The sequence below is a fragment of the Dipodomys merriami genome, unplaced genomic scaffold (genome assembly GCF_024711535.1).
Source record: "Dipodomys merriami isolate MVZ:Mamm:240054 unplaced genomic scaffold, mDipMer1.0.p SCAF_13, whole genome shotgun sequence".
Classification (NCBI taxonomy): Eukaryota; Metazoa; Chordata; class Mammalia; order Rodentia; family Heteromyidae; genus Dipodomys; species Dipodomys merriami.
Window position 1 is genome coordinate 7932966 of NW_027202604.1, and position 23904 is coordinate 7956869.

Genomic DNA, 23904 nt, shown 5'->3' on the forward strand with positions numbered 1-23904 from the left:
TTCTAGAAAAGTCACATGTTAGTTTCTCAAAAGCTCTCAACAGAAGGTTTCTGATCTCTTTCTTAATCTGAATTGTTAAGAATACTTCCAAATCAACTCTATATCTTATATTACAACCAATTTATGAGCATATTCCATCTCATAAGTATAAAGAGAATTATGGTATGGCCTTACCAAAAGTCAACCTGCTGTATGCCTTATAAGAGAATAAGAAAACTGTTGAAGCCACCTACTGTTAGCCTTAAAGTGCTTTTATTCTTTTCTGATATCACTTATTTTACCACTTTAACTAGAGAGATAATTTGAAGGTGAATAATTAAACTCAACTTTTGATGACTAACAATTATATTTTTAATCTTTATATGTCAAAAGTAGCTTTAAAAAACTTTGTACTCACCTGTTAATTACACTGTGCTAAAATGGATACACTATGATACTAATACTTGTAAACTGTATTGCAAATTTTAGCAGGTTTATCAATAATCAAGGTGTCCCCCAATTAAATTACTATGAACCCCCACAGCAACACAAATTCTAACCCAGAAAATAGGAAATAGATAAGAAAGATGTATAATAAGCATTTTGGGAATATGGAATTTAGCCCAAGAGTGTTGTAAAGAGCTCATAATTTAAGTGTGCCACAGCCCAAGTATATTATGAAGGTCTTACCTCAAAAGTGACATTAATTGCATGTCCCACTGATGCTTAATAGGAACTCTATTTATATCAAAGTGTAAAATGTAGTCAAAATTTTACAGATTATATATATTTAAAGTGATAGTAAGAATCTTGGTCTCATTATAAAGGAATACTGAAAAGCATCAAGTGAAAAATTACAGAATGTTTACATGAATCTGCTCTGATTAAGCATTTTTTGGACTCACACCATATGTGAACAGTGACAGGGCTGAAACATAAATATGTGAGATATTTCTACAGAATCATAACCAAATAATGAAATCATAGGACTTTATGCACATTAAAAAATCCTACAAAAATAACCTAAAAGTTATTTACAAGCTAGCTAGCAATAATGCAGTTAATGTTTTACATTGGAAATTAGTCAGTGTATTCTGACAAGTTCGTAGAAAACTCTATTTTTAAAGAAGCCCAATACAAATCAATAATTGGCAAGCATAATTATTTAAAAAATAATTAAGATATTAATTACTTGAATTATAGTAAGAGAAACATAATTCTAAATGCAACATAAGTAATTTTCTATAAAGTTAATGAAAAGTATAGCACTGTTTACTTTCCAAGTATATTATTTTATAACACACTGTAACACCTGCAACTTAGTTTGGTGTAACCTCAAATAGTAATTAGTGAAAATACCTCAAAATTTAAAAAAATATTTTTACCCTCAAAATATTTCTGCTTAATCATCAATAAGAAGTATATAGATGGGTAGTATATCTTATGACAAGGGCACAATATTACTCAATCATAGATTTTCATGTCCGTCATAAATAATAAAAAAAAAGTAAAAGTGAAATGCGAGGGCTGGTAGCATGGCTCAGGTGTATATAAAACTTGCTTAGCAAGCACAAGATTCTCAGTTCAAAAACCAGTACTGCCCCTCACAAAATCAAAAGTGGTATGGAAAACATTTTTACAATATAAAATGTAAAGCAAGCCAACAGGAAACATGAATAATCTCTTTTTTAATGAACACATTACATAATTTAAATATAAGTTAGCTGAAAAGGTGGTGCAAACTCTAATCCAAGCATTTGCGAGGCTGAGGCAGGAGACTTAGATGTTGAAGGTTAGTCTACAGCATAGAGCAAAACCCCATCTCAATTTCAAAAGGCGAGGGGAGAGGAGCAAGTGACAGAATGAAGATGATATTGTATACAAATTACTGGGTCAAATAAGGCAGCTATGGTTAGTACAAGTCATAATTTTGTTAGGAAATTTTTATAAGGTGGGAGGGATTGAGTGTATACCATGTATCATGGAATTACTACTCAGGATATCGAGAAGTTCTATAAACTGACTTGAAGAATATAAAACTGAAGAAAATCAATATCTGATATGGTAAAGAAAACTAAAACACCCTACTTACAAATTACTGTTTGTAGGCCCTTGCCATCACCATCACAATGTAAAGCACCAATGCAGACAAAAAGGAAAAACACTGTAAGGCATTTTAAGAAAAATGATAAACATATACAATACCAACTTCCTTCCTCAATATTAAAGACCAGCTTCATATTTAGCAAACAATGTGTTATAAGGGTTTAAGGTGCTTATATATTTGAACATAGTACACAGTGAAGAGGAATAGAGAATATATATGCTAACTTTATCACTATTGTTTTAACAGAATTTTTTATGCTACAAATGTGTTATTAGCTGATTTACTAGTTTAAATTAATAATCTGCCCAATATCCATGTCAATTGTAACATTTTCATTTCTAGTGGTTAACAATAGAGCTGTTCCCAATGATGCAATCAAGATTAATTCACAGAAAAAAACTGCAATCAGTATTAAAACAAAAAAAGGATGAACTAATGCAACAAAGATACTCACTAGACACTATATTGGAAATGAACTTTACAACTTGGGGGGGAGGGGCTCAGGGAGGGGTAAGTGTGAGAAAATGAGGGAGTAACAGTGTTCAAAAACAAATGCACTCATTACCTTACTGATGTAACTGTAACCCCCACCCCCCCATTCCTCATCTTTACATTAAACAATAAAAAAATAAAAAAAATAAAAAAACCTAGATTTCTTCAATCATAGTTCAGGGTTTCCAGAGAATAACAACTTAGTTATTATCAGTAAAAGACTGTGTAATATGGAAAAACAAAAACACAGAATCACTTCTTTGGTTCCAACTTTGGAAATACTCAAGGTCTTTCATAATTCAAATAATAAGTGTATATTTTATTGAGCATCTTCTAAGTGTATATCAATAATATAATCTTACTTTCATATATTGTACCCAATAACTGCTCAGCAGTACACATAAAAATTCTATTTCAATATAATAAACCTTTTGTTATATATTATATAAAAATTAATTCTAATTAAAATCTCTTTTTGTAGTTTGCATATGTATCTTTCAAGGCATTGAAAAATATGAACAGGCATACATACACACATACATACACACAGATGGATATATACATATTTAATGAGTGACTAGCTTCCTATTCTTCTGCTAGGTACAGAAATTCTTTGGCTGTAGAAACTGAATACACTATGTTCACTAAGTGACATGAAAAAAATGAAAAGCACACATCCATTTTATATGATTGCTTAAGTTGGGGGGCTTTCTTTATTTGTATATGAGATATATAACTGTATTTCCTTAGAACACTTAGTTTATCTTTCAAGACAGCTCTTTGCCATCTTGAAATTTTTTCAAACCAGGCCTTTATTCTTTCTTTTGTACTGGGTTCTGCAGTAAATTATTCAGCCAATTATGCCTCAGTTTTAGTTATAAATTTCTCTGTTTAGTATGCATAGTTAATCTAAGTCTTAGTTTTCCACCTATAACAAAGAATAGTACCCAATTTACAAGGTTGATGTAAATATTAGATAAGATGACATATATGAAAGTAATAGAATACTAGAACTGGGCACACAACACTACAAAAAAATTGAAATGGAATGGTGCTAGAAGAGTTCTTAACTCTTAGTTATAGGGATTGGACACAAAGAAACTACCACACATGGTACTTGGGTATAGTTAAAACAGAAACTTTTATACTTACAACCCATAAATCTGTGGTGCAATTTCTAGTCTGTTCAAATGCATATAGAGCTCAATATCATGCTTCTTCAGTAGATGATCCTGAATCTGGTTGACTTTAGTAACCACAGCTATTGTTGGCCCTAAATCCTGTGGTCTAGCAAAAGGAATTGGGGTCATCAGAGTTTCTTTGCCCTATCAACAGGAAAAATAGAACAAGTATTAGTTTAATATGAAATTGACAAATACATGGACATCAGTCCAATATTTTATAAAAAGGAATTTAAACAAGAATAAAAACTACTTTAATTGCTTCATGGTAAATGCTTTGGAATAATATGCTGAAATATCAGTGACTAGTCATAAAGCAATGTCTAGGAAATGTGGTCTAAAATATGTTTAACTTACATTTTCATGACATTTTGTCTAGTGACATTAGTATTACAAAGTTGGATTTTTTTTTTATTAGAAGAGGTAAAGACCACTACAAGCTGTCATGGCCAGTTTATATGAGCAGCCACAGTATATAAATGGGATAGTTTGATGAAAACTTTCTTGTGGCAGAAAATTAAGCATGCAAACAATAAACAAAAACACTGAGCTTTCAAAACTTTACAAAAAGGGAAGGAATATTAAGAAAATCACTACTAGAAAACAAGATATTCTCTAATTGTCCTTTTATGATGTAAATAGCTGAAAAGAATTTAAAACTCTATGGACCAAAAGAACAGCATATTTAAAAATAGTTAGCTCTAACCAAACTTCCTTTTCCTGCTATCTACAGAGAGATAAATCATTAAGTCATTTTAATGCTTCAAATTTTCATTTGAAGTTTATCATTTAATCATTCATTCTGATGATTTTCCCCTAAGAGACTGTTTGATTTCTCTTCTGACAATTTGAACTTCAACATTATTATCATTTACATATAACATCCTTTCATGATTTTTAGGTTATGAATTCTCAGTTTAGCTGTATAGTAGATTTTTTTCTGATTCTTTAAAAGCCATTTTATAACAGTTTTATTCTCTACTAATTTGGCATCCCTGAATGATTTCAATCACACACAGTGCCTCATTTGTAAAACCTTACAAAAACTCTAAAATGTACACTATAACAATGTGAATGTCAAAAAAACAAAAACCAAAACCAATGTGAATGTCATGGTATATTAGTAAAAATAAGCAAAAGGGAAAGGGATATTGATTCTAATCTCTGATACACATTTTATCTATATACTTCATTAACAGTATGAATAAATGGAATTAGTATAACAATAAAAAGTTTATAATAACTTACATAATAAAGTAACAAACTGCATGAATAATATAAACATATAAAAAGTTTATTCATATGAAATAATTATATTGCTTTTGTGTATCTGTCATTATTGTTACATTATTGTTCAATCCTAGTCTACAAGATATTTGTATTTTCTTATAGTAATACTGGTTGAATATTCTGTATTGCAATGAAATGTCTATGAAAGTATTATTTGTTTTATACACAGAAAAGATTTGACGATTCAAATATATTGTAAACATCTATACTGTGGAATTTACCTTTTGACCATCATGCTCAAAAGTAGAAAACCAAGGCTCAGCAGTTTCCATAAGCTGTGAGAACATTGCACTAAAAATTAAAAAATAAAATAATGCTGTGTATAATTGTCATTAAAGGATGATGGGATAAGAATGAAAAAATATTGAATTTTGTACTTACTAGGCATCATGTTCCAGATACTCTGGATTCAAGAGCGTTTTCATTTCCTCACTTAAGTAATAAAAAGTAATAAAAACAATTAAAATGTGTTAATTAAAATAAAATTTTTTATAACCCAAGTGGATAGTGTGCCTTATTCTACATTCTTAAGCTGATTTTTCATATAATGTAAAACTGCTTTTTGAAACATCACTACAATTAACAATGAAATTCCTTCTATGGTAAAGTTCAACACCATTTTGGAAATTCAGAAAACAAAAATGAATAAATATATAAATAAATTTTTAAAAGATCAACAACAAATTAGCTTCCTTATCTGTGCTACAGGGAATTAACTATTTATTTCAAATAACAAATATAGTATGTAACAATACAGTTAAACAAGTTACTATTTCACTGTACATTATTTATTCTCTAAAACCAAATAACAAACACAAATTTACTGACTAAATATGCAATGTTAAAAGAAGTCTTCTTTTATTTTAATGGTACTGGGGTTTCAATTCTTACTAGGCAGGTTGTTTGAGCCATACTTGCAGCCCTTCCTGTCCTATTTTTGAGATAGGGTCTTGCGTTATGCCCAGGTTCTAGGTAGCTTACTTAGCTCCTGTACTTATGAACCAAGATAAATGAAAGCTTGCGAGGAGAAAGTATCTCAGAAATCTGAGTCATTAGAGGATAGTATAAATGACCAGGACGAATCATTAAAATTTTTGTTGCTGGCTTAAATATTGCTTTTTTGATTAATAATTAGATATCTTCCTTGGACAGAGACCAAACATTTTCCAAGACATTGATGAATGAAACTGGCAGCAGAACAATGAGATGGAACTAACAGTTATCCTCTTGAAACAGCCAAATGTCCACTACTCAGGAAAAGAAGCATCTTCTATTTGAAACAATTTTGAGATTACCAAAAAAAAGTGACAGTAAGGGTAAGAAAAAAGATTGAATTCATAAAAACTTGCCTGGGCTGTGCAGACTCACTGGCATGTAGAAAAGCTTGGTGGTCACAGTGAAGAATAAAGACTATAGGTGCTAAGAGCTCATGCATACCCTGAAACACAAGATCAAGGGAAATAATCAAGGCAAGGATACTGACAGTATAAATTCACATAAATGCTTTCTATTTCTTTTCTTTCCTTTTTTTCTTTTAGTGTGGTACTGGGGATTGCCAGGCCTCCAACATGGCAGGCAAGTATTTTATTACTAAGTCACAACCCTAATCTGCTACTGCTTTTTCAACAAATGCTTGCTCTCAAGATGTCCATTTTACATAGAATGCCATAAAAATACAAAACAAAAATAAGGTTTTATCTACTTTTAGAATTTGATTCCAATCCGACCACTACACATATTCTTCTTTAAAACATGGAGAATAGTTTTCTTTTAAATGAAATGACAATAATTTGGCATGTTAGAAAACCTTGCACCTGTCACTTGCTTCAAGATCTCTACTCATAAATATGAATTTCATTTATGCAAATTATAATCATGAGCTACAGTATAAATATCAGGCAGCAAGGGCAAGTAAGAACTGTAGACCTAAGGAAATTGCATCCAATGTTTTCATTATATAATGGCTCAAAATTAGGATGTCTGTAGATTTAGGAAGAGCTGAAGTCAGCTAGCTAGGAATGCTGGATAATAAAAGCAACAACCTTTAGTAGATGTAATAGAAAACAGTTTTATGATAAAAATTTCAGCATGTTTATCAGAAAACAAATGTATTTTTCTTCACTACTTGAAGTATAAAAATGCTTTTTTATGTATTCAATGAGTTAATCAATAAAATATTCTCCTTTATACTGGGGTTAATTATAGATTTACAAACAGGCATAGGAAAAAAAGGATATTAGTTACCAAGTTCTCTTTACAAAGTTATTCTAAAAGTCCATTGTTTATATATTTTGTGGAGATATAAAATATTACACGTTAGGGACTGAGAATATGGCTTAGTGGTAGAGTGCTTGCCTAACATGCATGAAGCCCTGGGTTCAATTCCTCAATACCACATAAACAGAAAAAGCCAGAAATGGTGCTGTGGCTCAAGTGGTAGAGAGCTAGCCTTGAGAAAAATAAGCACAGGGGCAGTGCTCAGGCCCTAAGTTCAAGCCCCGGGACTGGCAAAAAACACAACAAAACCAAAACCAAAATTATATGTTAGTGATTGGTCTTGTAGATTTAGTTTTCCCCCTTAAATATAAAAAGTCACATTTTTAGCAAGCCAGATTATATTCTCCTCTGCTTTTTCTTCCCCCCTTTTTAGGCCAAAACTAGAGATTGAACTAGGGGCCTCATGTTCTTGACACAAGGCTTGAGTTCTACCACTTGAGCTATAGCTCTGCTTCTGGCTTTCTGGTGGTTATTTGGAGATGAAAATCTCATAAAGTTTTCTGCCCTGGCTGGCTTCAAACAACAATCCTTAGATCATAGCCTCTTGAGTAGCTAGGATTATAGAAGTAAGCCCAAAGCACCCTGCTTCTTAAAGTGAGAAAATTACCACTTTGCCTTGGCTGAATAACAAAGGTTACTTTTTATTAAAGGACAAGAGAAAATAACACCTTTAGATGAAATAAAACTAAAATATAGGAGCCAAGTGGAGAGAAGCTTTTTTGCTGGTAGAAGTAGAGGTTTCCTCTATGTTGAAGAAAAGACTCACACAGCTCTCTGGCCATTCTAGTCTGCTGTATTAGTCTTAGGAAGCCAGTTGTTAACATAAAGATAATATGAGAGAAAACATTACATTTCATTTTTAACAGTAACCTTGAAAGACTATTTTAATAACATTTCTTTTTTATGATTTTAATTGTAAAAATAGTGTACAGAGGGGTTACAGTTTCAAGAATAAGGTAATGAGTACATTTCCTATCGAGCATTGTTACCTCCTCCTTTGTTTTTCCCCTACATCCCTTCCCTCCCCACCTCAATTCCCCCCTCATTCCACCAAGTTGTAAAGTTCGTTTTCAACATATTATGTTGAACATCTCATTGTTACAATGGGTCAACCTGTATCCGTGGGTCAGCAGTTTATTATTTCCCTTCCCATCCCCAAATTAGAAAAATGTATATACAAGATGCAGGGTACCAACATCAAACACAGTGAAAACAGGGATTATGTTATACTGTGAGGGAAGAACATACAAAGAAACAAAAAAAACCACATAGTACATTTTAGATATGTTAAAAACAATAGCAAGAAAGAAGAAACCATTTGTGTCCCTATCTTCGGGTTCATATCACTTAACCTCATCTTTTATGGTCATATGTACATAGCTTTTGATCTTTTCTGCTTGTCCTAGACTTATACTAGTTATTACAAATAAGGGAAACTATGGGATCTATGTTTCTTTGGGTCTGGCTTACTTCGTGTAATATAATTTTTTCCAAGTCTTTCCATTTCTTTTATTAATTTTACAATTTTAATTTTAAGTACTTGTACAAAGGAATTGCCACTTAACAAAGCAGTTTATGAATATACTGCATCTTGATCAATGTCACCCATTTCAACATTCTCATCCATCCCTCCTCTAAGCCACCTTATAATCCATTGACAATTTACTAGTGATTTAGAACAAACTTCTACACAACACATTAATCTTTTAAGGTGACCCAATAGTTTCATTAAAACCTTTTAAAATCAATGCTTCTCAGAATAACATGGAAGTCACCCCCAAAAAGGTGAAATCAAACTTTAAAAACATCACTTAAGTTATACAGCTACTTAATGTAGAAAACTATAGAAAAGCAAAAACAGAAGAATGAAAGTAGACAAGGTATCCAAAAAACCAAAAGAAAGAAGTTAAAATTTCCGTAAATATCTGTGTAGCTATCTTTTTGCCTATTGTGACAAACTCTGTAGAATAAACTTCTAAAACTCGAGTGTCTGGGTGAGACATCTGTAGAACAGACAAATCACCATCTCACCATTCTCATAGCACTGGTAGTGCTTAAAATAATCTTCTCCAACTTCACAGAAAAACTGTAGTCATTTTGAGATGGAAAAAATCTTTTTTGGCAATTCTTACCTAATGAGTTGTACATTTTGTCATAGTGTAATATTTAACTTTCCTTAATCATTTGTATCAGTTCTTTACCAATAAGAGATTTTCGTTGTCATTTTTGGTACAAACGATTTTCCATGTTAAACGTTCATCATTAACTTTGATATTTTATGTCATACTATATTTATACTCATTAATAGTCAATGAATAATTTCATGTTTTTTTCATGCCTGAAAAACTTCATTCATGTTGAAAAAAAAGAATATAATTTCCCCCATTTTTTACCTGGTAGTAGTTTAATTTTGCTTTGAACAATGTTTTTATTTTCTCCAAAGATTAATTTTAAGTTTACTGAATAGTCTCCCTTTCTTAAATAAATTCAATCTATTGATTGAATAAATTGAATAATCATACAAAATTTCTGAAATTCCATCTTTACTTCAGACTGAATGGTTAGCTCCAATTTACTTCTGAGATTTTATTGGTATTTTACTGGCTTATATATTTCTAATGATTTTATAGATATAACCTTCCAAATACTATAATCTTCTAGATTTTTTCTACATCATTATTCCATTTTTTAACCTATTCTACCAGTAAGCTGGACAACCATTTTGTTGTTATAAGAAAACACTATTTCTTTTATTGTCATTGCATTACCATTACCAAGAGGAGAATAGATAAATTTAAGAACAACAGATTTACTATCCCCCCAAAAACTATAAAATTGCAGTTATTATTAAAAATCTTAATTCATAGGTTTATTCCTTAAATGTTCTCATTCTCTAATTTCATCAACATTACTCTCTCTAAAAGCTCCATTTGCTTAACAATCATTCATCACTGTTTACTACAATAACTATTAAATGCCTATATGTAAGGCAGACAAGAAAGTGAATAAACAAGACTAGATAGCCCCTAACCATAATGGGAGTTCATAGCCCAGAAAGAGAGATACACAATAATAAAAGGAGCACAGAAATGACTACATGAGTATACAATATAACAAGTATTATTTAATGATACCATTTTATAATAAAGTACACACAAAGACATGTGTATATATAAACATATACAGTTGGTCCTCTGTGATTAAACTAATGGTGAACTGAAAACAATAGAAAAATAATCACATGCACACAAAGAAAAAAAAAACCCAGAAGAATCCACTGGGCATGGTATCAAGCATCTGTAATCCTAGTAACTCAGAAGGTAGAGTCAAGAGGATCACAACAGTCAGGGCAGCCCAAGTAAAGTTAGTGAAAGCCTATTAAAAAATCAAATCAAAATCAAAATTAAAAACAAAACAAAACAAAGGACTAGAAGCTCAGTTAAAGTGTTATAACACTTGCACAGCAAGTGTGAAGCTCTGGGTTCAACCTGAGTACCACAAACAAAACAAAACAAGGCAAAAGACAACAAGGCACGTAGATGTACATTCTTGTCATTACAACCTAAATAACAGTTTCATAACTATGTGTACAATTGTTAGACTGCATTAAGTATATAAGAAATCTAAAATTTTCAAGTGTATGTGAAGCTCTATGTAGTTATCTACAAATGCTATGACATTTTATACAAGCAACTTGAGCATCTATGCATCTTGCTATACACAGGATGTCCTGGAACCATTCATCCAAGCACACAGAGAGTTATTCACATGCATAAAGCTAGATACTACTGCAAGCCCCTCACATACATATTGACTAGATAAATGAAAGAGCTACCATTTAATGTATCAACACATTGAAAATGTTTAACTATAATATGAAAAGAAATGAACAGTGTTCAATGGTATTTCAAAGCTATTATTTGAAAAATGAAATTAATCTTCAGGATAACATGAAGGCAACATTTTACAAGATTAGTTTTGAGTTTCAACTAAACTAAATGCACTTTCTCAAAACAAACTCTCACAAAGAGATTGTTGGGTTTGCTTTTTAGAGTAGTAAAACCTGATAAATAATTACAAGTGAACTGAGATTGTAGTTCAATGTTAAAGTACTTGGTGCACACATAAGACCCTGGGTTTGGTTTCCAGCACACAACTAAAACAAACAAAAAACCATATATATATATATATATATATATATATATATATATATATATAGTTTTTAATTATTTTATATATATGTATACTATGTATTATATACACAATAATTATATGTTAAGTCTATATTATATAGACATATCTTCAGAAACAAAGGCAAAGATATTCACAAAGAATAATCATGAATTCAACAAGAAACTTCTCTCTATGCATATAAGTAGCATTACTGCTTCCTGAAAACCTTTATACTGCTAGGTCATTAGTAGTCATGGCACTCCAAACTTGAGCCTATTGAAAATAAAGGTAAAGTTTTCTTCATCAACAGCCTGTAGGCTCACAAAATTGAACCTGTTCTTTTATCTGCTTGTGTTCATTTAGCCCACCAAGCAGTCTTTATTAAAGCTGAGGCATCAGGCAGTCAAAGTTCATTAATACCATTTATATAATCTCTGCAATTTCAATTAACTCAGCAAGACATTCTACTACATGATAACAGTCTCATTAATTCAATAAAATCCCATAACTATTAACAATATGGTCGATGTTAAACGGGGTGTCACCTAGTACAAAATAATAGCTTTAACAGCTTGTGATGAAACTCAGGATTTTTTTTTTCTAAATTTGATCTCACTAAATATTCAGTACTTTTACAAGGCACTGCTTCTCTGTAAAGAATATATAGGTACTGGGATCAGTTAAAATCTTTTACATGAGACCCAGGAATAAGCTAACACTACTTTCATATTCAGCAATTGGCCATTTCTAAATTATCAAGAATCTGATCTTCCACATTTCTGTCAAGTCATCCACACAAATGTATTAGTCTACATCATCACACGACAAGAGTGTGATGTATATTCATTGTCTTTTCTATGGAACTTGTTTTTATTCATTAGATTTCCTTAATCTATTTTTTCTTTCTTTCTCTAAAGAAAACTACAAAAAGAACAGGCAATTTGATTTGTCATGACTGAATCTTTTACTGTCAAGGTATTTCAAACATTTGGAATAGGAGTTGGAACAATGAAGAGAAAACAAAAGCCAAAAAGAGAAATGAGAAGGGGGAAAAAAAAACCCTGGATACTTGATGAGGATTCTGAGCTACTAATCCAATAATGCTGAAGAATCATTTTACCCCAGGGCTCCATGATATGTACATAAATAATGTTATGATAGTTGAATCATTTTGAATGTGTTCTTCTGTTATTTACAATTAATTTTTTTCCAGTCTCATTGATTAGCGTCAGACTTTTGACTCTATACTATATATTACTTCAAGGATAGCCTATCTGGCATGTACAAGCATTTCCTGTGATCACACAGGAGAAGTTTTCCTCTTTTTCTATGTTTTCTGTTTTTTTAGTTTTTACATTTAAATTTTTATCCATCTGAACTTTACTACTCAATAAAAGTATAAACACCTATTTTTCTAGCTGGAAAGCCAACTACAGCAAGTCAACATCGCATTTTCTCTTCTATTAATCCTACAAGTCAATCTGTTCCTGGATTATTTTACTGATCCATCAATTAGTTCTCATACTACCATTATACAAACCATTAGTTTGACCACAAATCTTTTGGTGGGGGGGATGGTTATTGAACTCATTGCTAAGCTTGTATTCTCATACTGAGCTATTCCCCAACTCCTGATGACAGAAATTGTAAAGAAGTTCTGTGGATATTGTTATAAGTACGTGGAAGGGAATTTTTACATACTGCTGGTAGAAATGGAAGTTAATATAATCAGTACAGAGATTTTAAAAAACAATAAGCAATTTCATTGGAAATATGCACTAATGGAATTGTGAAAAGACACATATGTTCTCCTATGCTCTTCCCAGCACCACATTAATTTATGAAATGAGAACAACCTACATGCCTAAGAATAGATGAATAGTTAAGAAAACGTGGTGTGTACATACAAAATGTAATACTCTTCCAAGTATAAAAGGGATGAAGTCCTGTTATCTGTGATTACTTGTATAGAGCTGGAAGTCTTTATGTAAAGTGAAAGAAGCCTACTAGAGAAAGATAAATACCTCATTGTTCTACCCATAAATGGAATTTAAAATAGTTAATTCCATAGAACTTGACGATAATTTGGTGTGACCAAAGACTGGGTAGTAAGTGAGACAAGAGTGGAAAAAGGTTAATCAATGATACATTAAGTACATTTATATAGGATAAATAAGTTTTGAAATTTCATTTTACAACAGAATGACTCTAGTAATAGCAGTGTACAGGTCGGTGCTGGTGGCTCACACCCATAGTCCTAGCTACTCAGGAGATGTGAGTCAAGATGTGAGGATTGTGGTTCAAAGCTAGACTGGGCAGGAAAGTTTGTGAAGCTCTTATCTCCACTAAACTATCAAAAAACCCAGAAGTGGAGCTGTGCCTCAAGTGGTAGAGTGCTAGCTCAAGGACAGTGCCTATGCCCTGAGTGCAAGCCCCAGGACCAGCACAAACACACACACACAAAATCTAGAAAGTCAAACTTAATCTTTCCCATTTGTACAGCAATAACATATGGTAAGAAACATGCAAGGATTTATATATGATGGTTTGATTACAGACACTGATAATGTATTCTCTAAATCATAAAAACCCTAGAACATAGGATTTTGAATATACCCACCATCAATATATTCAAAATTCTATTGCAAATAGGAAAGTTTAAGTTTGACTTTCTAGATTATTTTTTGCATAGACAATGTCCTTGAACTAGTACTCTACCACTTGAGCCACAGCTCCACTTCTGGCTTTTTTGAAAGTTTAGTTGTTGTTCTCAATGTACTATGTGATTTCTTTTTCTTTTGTGTTTTTCCCCCCATGGTTGTCACTGTATTCGATTTTGGTACCCTGGATATTATATATACGTGTATCTGAATTAGGGAAGAGAAGGGGACAACAAAATGGTGAGACAAAGGACAAAGGAGGAGTCTATGCAACAGTGATACTCACAAGACAGTATGTTGGAAATGATCTGTACAACTTGGGGGGTTCCGGAAAGGGAGGGAAAGAGGGAGAAAAATCAGAAAGGGTAACAAGTTAGACAAGAAATGTAATAACTACCTTACTTATGTAACTGTAACCCCTTTGTACATAAAATTAAATAGAATTAAAACTTCCTGTCAAGATGTGTGCTCCAATCTACCTACTTTAGGCTTCCTAAACTAGAGTTTACAGGGATAACAGATACATGACACTGCATCCAGCTTCTCTCCATTGATTTGGATTCCTGTGGAGTTTTCTGCCCAGGCTGGCCTGAAACTGTGATCCCTGTGATCTCAGCTTCCTATGTACATAGCTGGTGTGGACAGGGACATACCAAGCTACAAGTTCAGAAGGAGTCTGAGTGTTTTTTACTGGCTGGCCTAAAAACCTCTTGATCTCAAACTTCTGATTTTCTATGATTTCTGGCAGGAGCTACCAGTGCCTGGCATAGATAACTGTTTTTTTTCATTCCTTCCACAACAATTCCTTTCTATGAATAACCTGAGGCCTTAAGAAGAAAATCTGTAAAAAGTGAATGAACAAAAAAATACAACAGGGGGGCCCAAAAGCTGCACTGGATATTGATGAAAATGAACTAAGTAACCCAAGGGCAGTGATGGGAGGGAGGGAATGAGAGGGAAAGAGGGAATAGCTAACACTAAGCAAAAAGAAAGAAATGTACATATCACCCAATGTGAAAGAAATAGTTATATTGTCAAAGCTCACAGAATTCAAAAACTTTATAGACCAAGATAATGACAATTTGCCTTGTGAAGGTTAAAATGTGTTTGTGAATTTAACTAAGTATCATTATCCTATAATACTGTGAAATTTGTGAAATTTATATAATCACTTAATCTCAATAAAGATTATTTTAAAAAATAAGTGTTTGAGTAATTAAACCTTTCCTTGGTTGGAACAAACACAATGTATATCAAAACATTCCATGGTATATTATAAATAGATATATAACTATAGGTGTCAAACAAAACAAAAATTTTAGAGGGGAAAAAATAAAAGTGGTTTTAATATTTCCATTATCCATTCTTCCTAACATTAATAATTATAAATACATTGATAACTATTGACACAAAATTTTGGTATACATTATTTATATTTACTTATGTGTTTACTTATGGTTTCATATGCATCCTAGGAGGGTCTTGAACTTGTGATCTACCTCACCTCCTGAGTGCTGAGATTAAAGGTGTGACCCACCACCTCCAGGTAACTATATATTCTTAACTTCAAGTAATATCACTGTGCTCATATTACAAATTTAAAAAATAAGGACTAGAAGACTTGATAAGTAAAATGACAAAGGTAACTAGTACATGGTGGGGGAGAGAGTAAAACAGAGAACTGAATCTAGACAGTGCTTTTAACTACAAAACTATCTCTACAAAAATAACTGCTAAAGGTTTAGGGGCTAAATTGAAAACCACTATGTTGGATTTTGATAAAATACATATGTCATTTACAGATTATCACTAGAATTATGTTACATTTTCCTTTCTTTTTTTTTTTTCCTTTCTTTTTTTCTGGTCTGGTCTTGAATTCTGCACCTAGGCACTGTCCCTAAGCTCCTTTTGCTCAAAACTACTATTCTACCACTTGAGATACAGTACCACTTCCAGCTTTTTCTGCGATCAATTGGAGATAAGAGTCTCAAAGACTTCCTGCCTGGTTGGCTTCAAATTGCCATCCTCAGATCTCAACCTCCCTAACCACCAGCACCCAGTTATGTTCTACTTATCTGTAAGAAGCAACATTACTTCTTAATACAAAAACATGCTATTAGTTTCCTATTAATTGAATTCTTGCTCTATATCCTTCATTAACATAGAAAAATAATTACTGTTAAATAGTTGTACAGAGGAGTTGCCATTCACCAAAGCACTGTGACTACAGTACATCTTGATCAAGATTTCTCCTTTCAACATTCTCACCTATCCCTTCCCTCACTTTTCCTAATTTTAGGTTATGTATTGAATTTTTGTCACTTAACAAAGCAATTTATGTATACAATGCAATCTGATCTATGTCAACACTTCAACATCTTCACCCCTTACTTTGACTCACCCTGGAGTTTATACAATGAATTCTTGCCTGCATTTTCTCCCTTTCCCCCTTTCATTCTTCTACCTCTCTCCTCTTCGTCCCATCTCCCCACTTGAAAATACCCATTTCTTGCTACTTATTTTCTTGGGCTTTGACTTAGTCTAAAGAATTGTGCTATTTGAGTTCTCCATAGTGTCTATTATACTTCAGTTTATTCATTTCCTTACCACCCAGTTTTTACTTAAAGATTTATAGGTTCATTCTAGCGACCACCAATGAGGGAAACCATGAAACCCATGTTTCTCTTGGTCTTGTTTACTTCATTTAATATAATGTTTTTCAAGTCTTTCTATTTCCTTACAAATGGAACAAGGGAACTCTACTACACTGCTGGTAGGAATGTGAGCTTGTTCAACTACTCTGGAGAGCAGTAGGTAGTGTCCTCAAAAAACTAAAAATAGAGCTACCCTATGACCCGGCAATTATACTACTCAGCATTTATCCATTACAGCACACACAAGGACACAAGAAAACTACCAGCAGAACCATGTTCACTGGGGCATTATTTTCCATGGCCAAGGCATGCAATCAGCCCAGATGCCCTTCAAGGGACCAATAGACAAGGAAAATGTGGTATATATACACAATGGAATTCTACTCCTTCAGTAACATTTACAGATTATACAGTGTTTTATCTTTGATGTCAAATCATGGTTCAAAGCCAGCCCAGGCAGGAAAGTCTGTGTGACTCTTACCTCCAATAAGCCACTCAAAAACCGGAAGTGGCACTATGGCTCAAGCGGTAGAGCACTCGCCTTGAGCTGAGCGCAGGGACAGCGCCCAAGCCCAGAGTTCAAGCACCATGACCGACAAAAAAAAAAAAAAAAAAAAAAAAAGAATGCCAACTATAAATTTAAAAAAAATTAAACTTGCTGAAGTTCTACTGGTAAGTTTTACAGTAATGACACACTTGATTATGTTCTACATAACATGTCATAGAGTTATATATGCTGTACTTAGAAAAATGTTTATACATACAACTCTGAAAAGTTTTGTAACTAAATTGGCTTCAAAGATCCTGTTTATAAACAAACTCCCAAGTTGAAAGAGACAACTGAACATGTTAAAAAAGACAATTTGGTAGAATGTCTTCTAATGAGGAGGAAGCATATGTGAGTCAATGAGCTTACTTTCCATACCACACAGCTGACAGCAGCACTTGGATTGCTTTAGCATTATCACACATCTCTCGATACAATAAGGACTGCATTATTGCTCTATCATTTGTCAAGCTATATAGAAAATTCAGAGTCAATGGATGCCACCTGTAAGATAATTTTTGTTACCTGTTTATAAAGCAACTGCTCATTTTCTCTAGCATAACAGAAAAGAACATCTGTAAGAATTTTCCTCACATTTTCTTGTTGGAAAAACTGCATTTCAGGAAACCTGAAAAAAGAAAACACAGTATTGAAACTCACTAGCCATCTCAGGAATTATGTTCAAACTCTCATCTCTAATGACAGGTTTGAAGACAACTCTGTATTTGCCTTGCAACTTATGTCATTGGCAGGTTTTAAAAAGAGAAATGATTATATCCCTAAGGTAAATGATATTCTTCTACACTAAACATTTCAGATTTCTTCACATACATAAAGTTATTCCATATGTAGGAAGACAGACATGAATTATAGTGGACTTGTTGGGGAATGAAAGACTTGTGCTTTGTAGCCCATTTTTAAAAACTAGAATGTGATTATTTGTATAAGAATTATCTTTTCCAAAAAGTCATTATCTATATTTTTTCTTGATACAAATACGAAGTTTTCAATTGTATCTGAGTACCTTATCAATTTCATTTGTCTAAAATACAGAATTCAAGTGGGCCAAAAGTTAGTAAGCATTGCTTAAATATTAAGTTAAAAAAATTTACTATGTACTTCCATGTAATGTGAAAAGGAAAAGGGGCAGATAATCTGCTTGGAAAGAATTTAATTAGTTGTTTACACTGCAAGCTTGTACAACTGCAAAAACCAAAAGAGGAAGCACAAAGCAGTGCTGAGGGCTGAAGGTGTACCACCGAGGAACAAACTGTCAAGAGAGTACACTGATGGGTTTGAAGAATACCTGGGATACGAGAAGCATGCAACATCAGTAGGTAAGGTAATTAACTCAGGAGGAAAACTAGGGAGGTGTAAAAGGCAGTGCACAGTTTCAAGTGCAACACAACGTGATAGCTGAAAATCAGAAGAAAAAGAGAATTCCCTGAAATACTGTTACTTGGAGAGCAGGACAGTGGAACAGTAGATGAGGGGGACATGTCTGGAAAGAGCTGAATTTGCCACTGAGTAAACTTAATTCAATGATTCTGGATTTTTAAGCAAGAGGCAATGAAGAACAGTCATGGAGTGAGTAGAGGTAAGAATATGCTTGTAAGAGTTTATAGGAAGGTGTTCAGTATGTAAGGAAATTGAAAGTCATACCTCATTAGAAAAACTTGTATACAAATTTCTATACATGGAAATTCTTAGCTGTGTATCCTTGAAGAAGTAACTACTTAAGTGTGTCATTTATTAAGTAGAAATAATAATACTGCATCTGTGACTAAGATGAGATAATGACAACATCAAGAACAGTACCTGACAAAAAGTAACCAGGAATAGAGGTCATTACTAGTCTTTGAGTAAATGTACTTTAGGTGAGGAAAAGGTAAATTACCCTCTTATGGAAATGGACTATAAATGAAAATGTGACAGAATGGAGAGGAAGGCTACCTAACACATGGAGGCATAGAAGAGTACTGAAACAAGCAAACAAACTATCCTCATTGGTGTCTTTTAAAGAGCAAAATAGTTGACACCAAAATGGTCCCTGACTTTTTTCCCTGGACACTTTTGTTGTTTGACTCCCAATGAGAATTTAACATTTCCTGTAGTCTATGTCTTCAATTTGACATTTTTTTCTTTTTTCTACATTGCTGAGATTTGAATTCAGAACCTTGTGCTTGCTAAGAAAGCATTCTACACTTGAACTAGCTCTTAGATTTTTTTTCTTCAGTTATTTTATGGTAGGGTCTCACTTTTCTGATTGAGAGCTAGCTTCAGACTTTGGTCTTCACACTTGCACTTCTCAAGTAGCTGGATAATCTATACTTTGCTTCTTTGTTGAGAAGGGGTTACACTAAGTTTTAACCTGGCTTGGCCTGTGGATCTTTCTTATCTCTACCTCCTTTATAGGTGGGATTACAGGCAAGTTGATCTTTAAATAGGGTTCATTATCAGTCCCAAATGAATCAGAAAAATATATTTAGACAAAATTCTGAGACATTAGAACACAGACCATCTAAATAATATACTTTCTACAAAAAGTATTTGATTGTAAGATTATCAGTATGCAAGGCAGAAGACTTAGGCATCAGATGTAACAGAGGGAAAAGTACAGAGAAGAACACTGCTAGGAATAGTAATAACTATGTTCTGGTGACACACTGTGAAACTAGCTCCTTAGTTTCCATCCTCTACAGAATTGTAGGCACTTTTTTTTAACCCTATGCCAGCTGGTATTGATTTAGGATAGGTTAAGTAATTTCAACAGCAGTCTATCTATCATTAGAAAGACAAATGTGTTTTGAAGTAGTAATAAAACAGAACACAGATCCCAGATGTACAGTATACAATAATTGTTAAGGCTTTGAAAATTCAACATTACAATTTCATGAAAAAATGATAAAGTAAAAATAATAACTAAAGTTATAGAAGTTCATAATTCTTTTAAATTAAAACAACTAATAGGAAAATAAGAGGGGATATCTTTTAAAATGTTTTTAAATATTTAAAAAATTGTTCTTGAAAAGGTTTGGAAAAAATTATATTAAGTGAAGTAAGCCAGGCCCAAAGAAGCATAGGTCCCATGGTTTCCCTTATTTGCAATATCTAGTATAGGTATGAGTCAAGCGGAAAAGGTCAGATAATGTGATGTTAGGAAAATGAACCCTTAAATATGTATTTTAATGTTTTCGTTTCTTTCATGCATGTGTTTCTAACGCATTTATAAGATTATTTCTTTGTTGCTTTGTATGTCCCTCCCCCACAGTGTAACCCCCGCTTTCACTATATTTGATGTCAGTATAACATGTGGAGGAGATGGGGACAAACAAGTCGTTTAAGGATTCAGGTGGACCTGTTGCAACAATGAGAAGTACAAAATGTCATGTCAAAACCAGCTTTACAATGTCGGTGTGGGGGGGGGGAGGGGGGTATAATTGGGTGGGGGGAGGGGGGTAAAATTGGGTGGGGGGAGGGGGGAGGCGGGGAAGGGAAGTGAAGGGTAAACAAAGGAGGAGGCTGCAATGCTTGGTAAGAAATGTATGCATTATCCTGCCCATGTAATTGTAGCCCCTCTGTACAGTATGTTCTCAAATAAAATAAAATACAATTAAAAAAAAATTGTTCTTGAAAAGGTGATATATAGGGCTGGGAATGTGGCTCAGTGGTAGAGTGCTTACCTTGCATGTATAAGGCCCTGGGTTCAATTCCTCAGCACCACATAAGCAAAAAGAAAAAAGCCGGAAGTGGCGCTATGGCTCAAGTGGTAGAGCGCTAGCCTTGAGCTGAAGAGCTCAGGGACAGCCCCAGGCCCAGAGTTCAGGCCCCACGACTGGACCCTCCCTCCCCCCCAAAAAAAAAGAAAAAAAAAAGAAAAGGTGATATATAGAGGGCTTACAGTTATACAAGTCTGGAAAAGAGTACCTTCCTTACTTACTTCCTTTCCTCTTCCTTCCCTCCCTCCCTCCCTCCCTCCCTCCCTTCCTTACTTTTTTGTTGGTTATGGGGCTTGAATTCTGAGCATAGGTGCTGTCCTACAGCTCTTCAGTTTCAAGGCTAGCACTCTACCACTTGAGCCATAGAGTTACTTCTGGTTTTCTGGAGGTAAGATTCTCACGGATTTTCCTGCTTGGGCTGGCTTTTCACTGCGACCCTCAGATCTCAGCCTCTTGAGTAGCTAGGATTACAGATTGAGCCACTGGTGCCTGGCTAAGAATATATTTCTTTTTGGACAATATCATCCCTTCCCTTGCTATCTACAGGTTTTTCCATCCCATCCCCACTCACAAGTTGTACAGCTCATTTTCAGCATAGTGTCTAGTGAGTGCCATGGCTGCATTTGTTATAGGGGACATCTTAATAAACAGGAACTGGAGGCAGATTTTGTTATATCAGAAAAATGTCCAAGAGATATTATTTTTTACATTTGGCCCAAAAATGAAAACAGGACTTTGAAGTACGCAAGAATAAAACCCTGAAAACAGAACAAGTAAGGGAAAGCATGCATTCCATGATAAAATTTAGAAAAAAATATTCACAAAAAGGTCTATGACTTTTACTTTATGTAAAAAATGTAATTATTCCAGCTCTAAAGCCATTGATCAATATGCAAAACAAAAAGCTCAGTAGAGCCAGGCACTGGTAGCTCATGCCTGTAATCCTTGCTACTCAGGAGACAGAGATCCGAGGATCACGGTTCAAAGCCAGCCTGGGCAGGAAAGTCAGTGAGACTCTTATCTCCAATAAACCACTAGAAAATCAGAAGTGGTGCTGTGGCTCAAGCAGTAGAGAACTTGCCTTCAGCTGAAAAGCTGAGGGATAACACCCAAGCCCAGAGTTCAAGCCCCACGACCGACAAAAACAAAACAAAACAAAACAAAAAGCTCAGTAGTGTTTCTTTATATTAACAGTAAACTTTTCAAAAATACTTGAGAGAATGAATCCATTTACATTACTTACCAAAACTCAGGGATAAGCCAGGCACCAGAAGCTAACACCTATAATTCTACCTACCTAGAAGGCTGAGGATCATTGAAGTCTGTGAGACTCTTATCTTCAATAAACTACTCAAAAAGCCAAAAATGATGTTGTGGCTCAACTGGTAGAATCCTAGCTTTGAGCACAAAGGCTCAGGGACAGTGTCTAGGCCTTGAGTTCAAGCTCCAGGACTGGCAGGGCACATGCACGCACACTGACGTGTACAAACACATGTATACACACACACACACACACACACACACACACACACACACACACTTAGGTATAATCAGTGAGGCAAATTGTACATAAAAATATAAACAATGTACAACACTTGAACAATATATAAATGAAAAGATGTATTCATGGATTAGAAAACAATATTGTTAAAATGCCCATGGTATCCAAAGCAATCTGCAGATTCAATGCAATCCTTATCAAATTATCAATATAATTTTTCATAGAGAAAAAATCCCTAATAGGTAATTACAGACAAAAAATACAGCTGATGGCATTATAATAGCAGATTTCAAACCACTCTTCAAAGCAATAGAAATTAAAGCAGCATGCTACTGGGAAAAAAACCCACAAAAAACCAGATCTATCTCAGCAAATAAAATTTAAAGTATGCAACTGAACAAACACTTCTACAGTTAGATGGCTTTTGACAGTAGTACTAAGAAAATACAGTGAAGAAAAAAGAAGAGTCTGCTTAACCAACAGTGCTGGGGAAACTACATCTATATGCAAAAAAAAAAAATTAAATCCACATATCAAGGCAAAACTCAACTGAATTTACAACTTAAACTTAAAACCTGAAACACTATATATCTTATAAGATTAGTAAGGAAGGTGGGTGCCTGGTGGCTTATACCAGAGCTCTGAGCTACTCATGGAGTTGAAGTCCAGAGGCTGGTGGTTGGAAGCCAGAAAAATCCAAGAGTCTCCAATTAGCTAGCAAAAGCTGAGCTGGAGACATAGCCTCAGGGCAGGACTACATTTAATTCTAAGTATTTTAGATTTATTATACAATGTAGTAAAGACATCTAATCATTGACTACTATACATTTCAGCATCAATAAATGCAAAGATAAATTGTTCCATCACAAAAAAGTTCACATTTTGTGATGATGGATGGGTCAATTAGCTAATAATTCCACATTATATTTAAAAATCACAGTATCAGTCAGGTACTGGTGGCTTGAGGCCTGTACTCCTTCTCAGGAGGCTGAGATCTGAGGATATTCGTTCAAAACAAGGTCAAACAGATAAATGCATTATATGCTCATCTCTAATTAAGCAGCAAAAAGCTGGAAGTGGAGCTGTGGCTCAAGTGGCAAGACATCAGCCTTTAGTAAAAAAGCTAAGCCAGAGCACAAAGCCCCGAGTTCAAGCTCCAGCACTGGCACATACACTCAACAGAAAAAAAAACATTAACAGTTTGTAATTTATCCATATGTAATAAAGTTGAAAAATACTTAATTTAAAGGGACACAATTGTATTAAAATACAATTATCATATTTTTATGTTTTTATTGTAAAATACTGTACAGAGTGGTTACAG

The 23904-nt window shown here is 33.7% G+C and overlaps 1 protein-coding gene across 13 annotated transcripts in view; it reads right to left on the bottom strand.

Annotated features, from left to right (window-relative positions):
* The window catches only part of Tbc1d5 (TBC1 domain family member 5), a 476492-nt gene that overhangs the window by 156264 nt on the left and 296324 nt on the right, over positions 1-23904 (bottom strand). For all 13 annotated transcript variants that reach the window (XM_070018657.1, XM_070018661.1, XM_070018651.1 and 10 more), the window contains 5 exons: positions 17886-17988; positions 6399-6487; positions 5431-5481; positions 5271-5340; positions 3731-3903 (listed from right to left, as the gene is read on the bottom strand). In XM_070018657.1, the coding sequence (XP_069874758.1) occupies positions 3731-3903; positions 5271-5340; positions 5431-5481; positions 6399-6487; positions 17886-17988 (486 nt within the window). The remainder of the gene's footprint in view (positions 1-3730; positions 3904-5270; positions 5341-5430; positions 5482-6398; positions 6488-17885; positions 17989-23904) is intronic.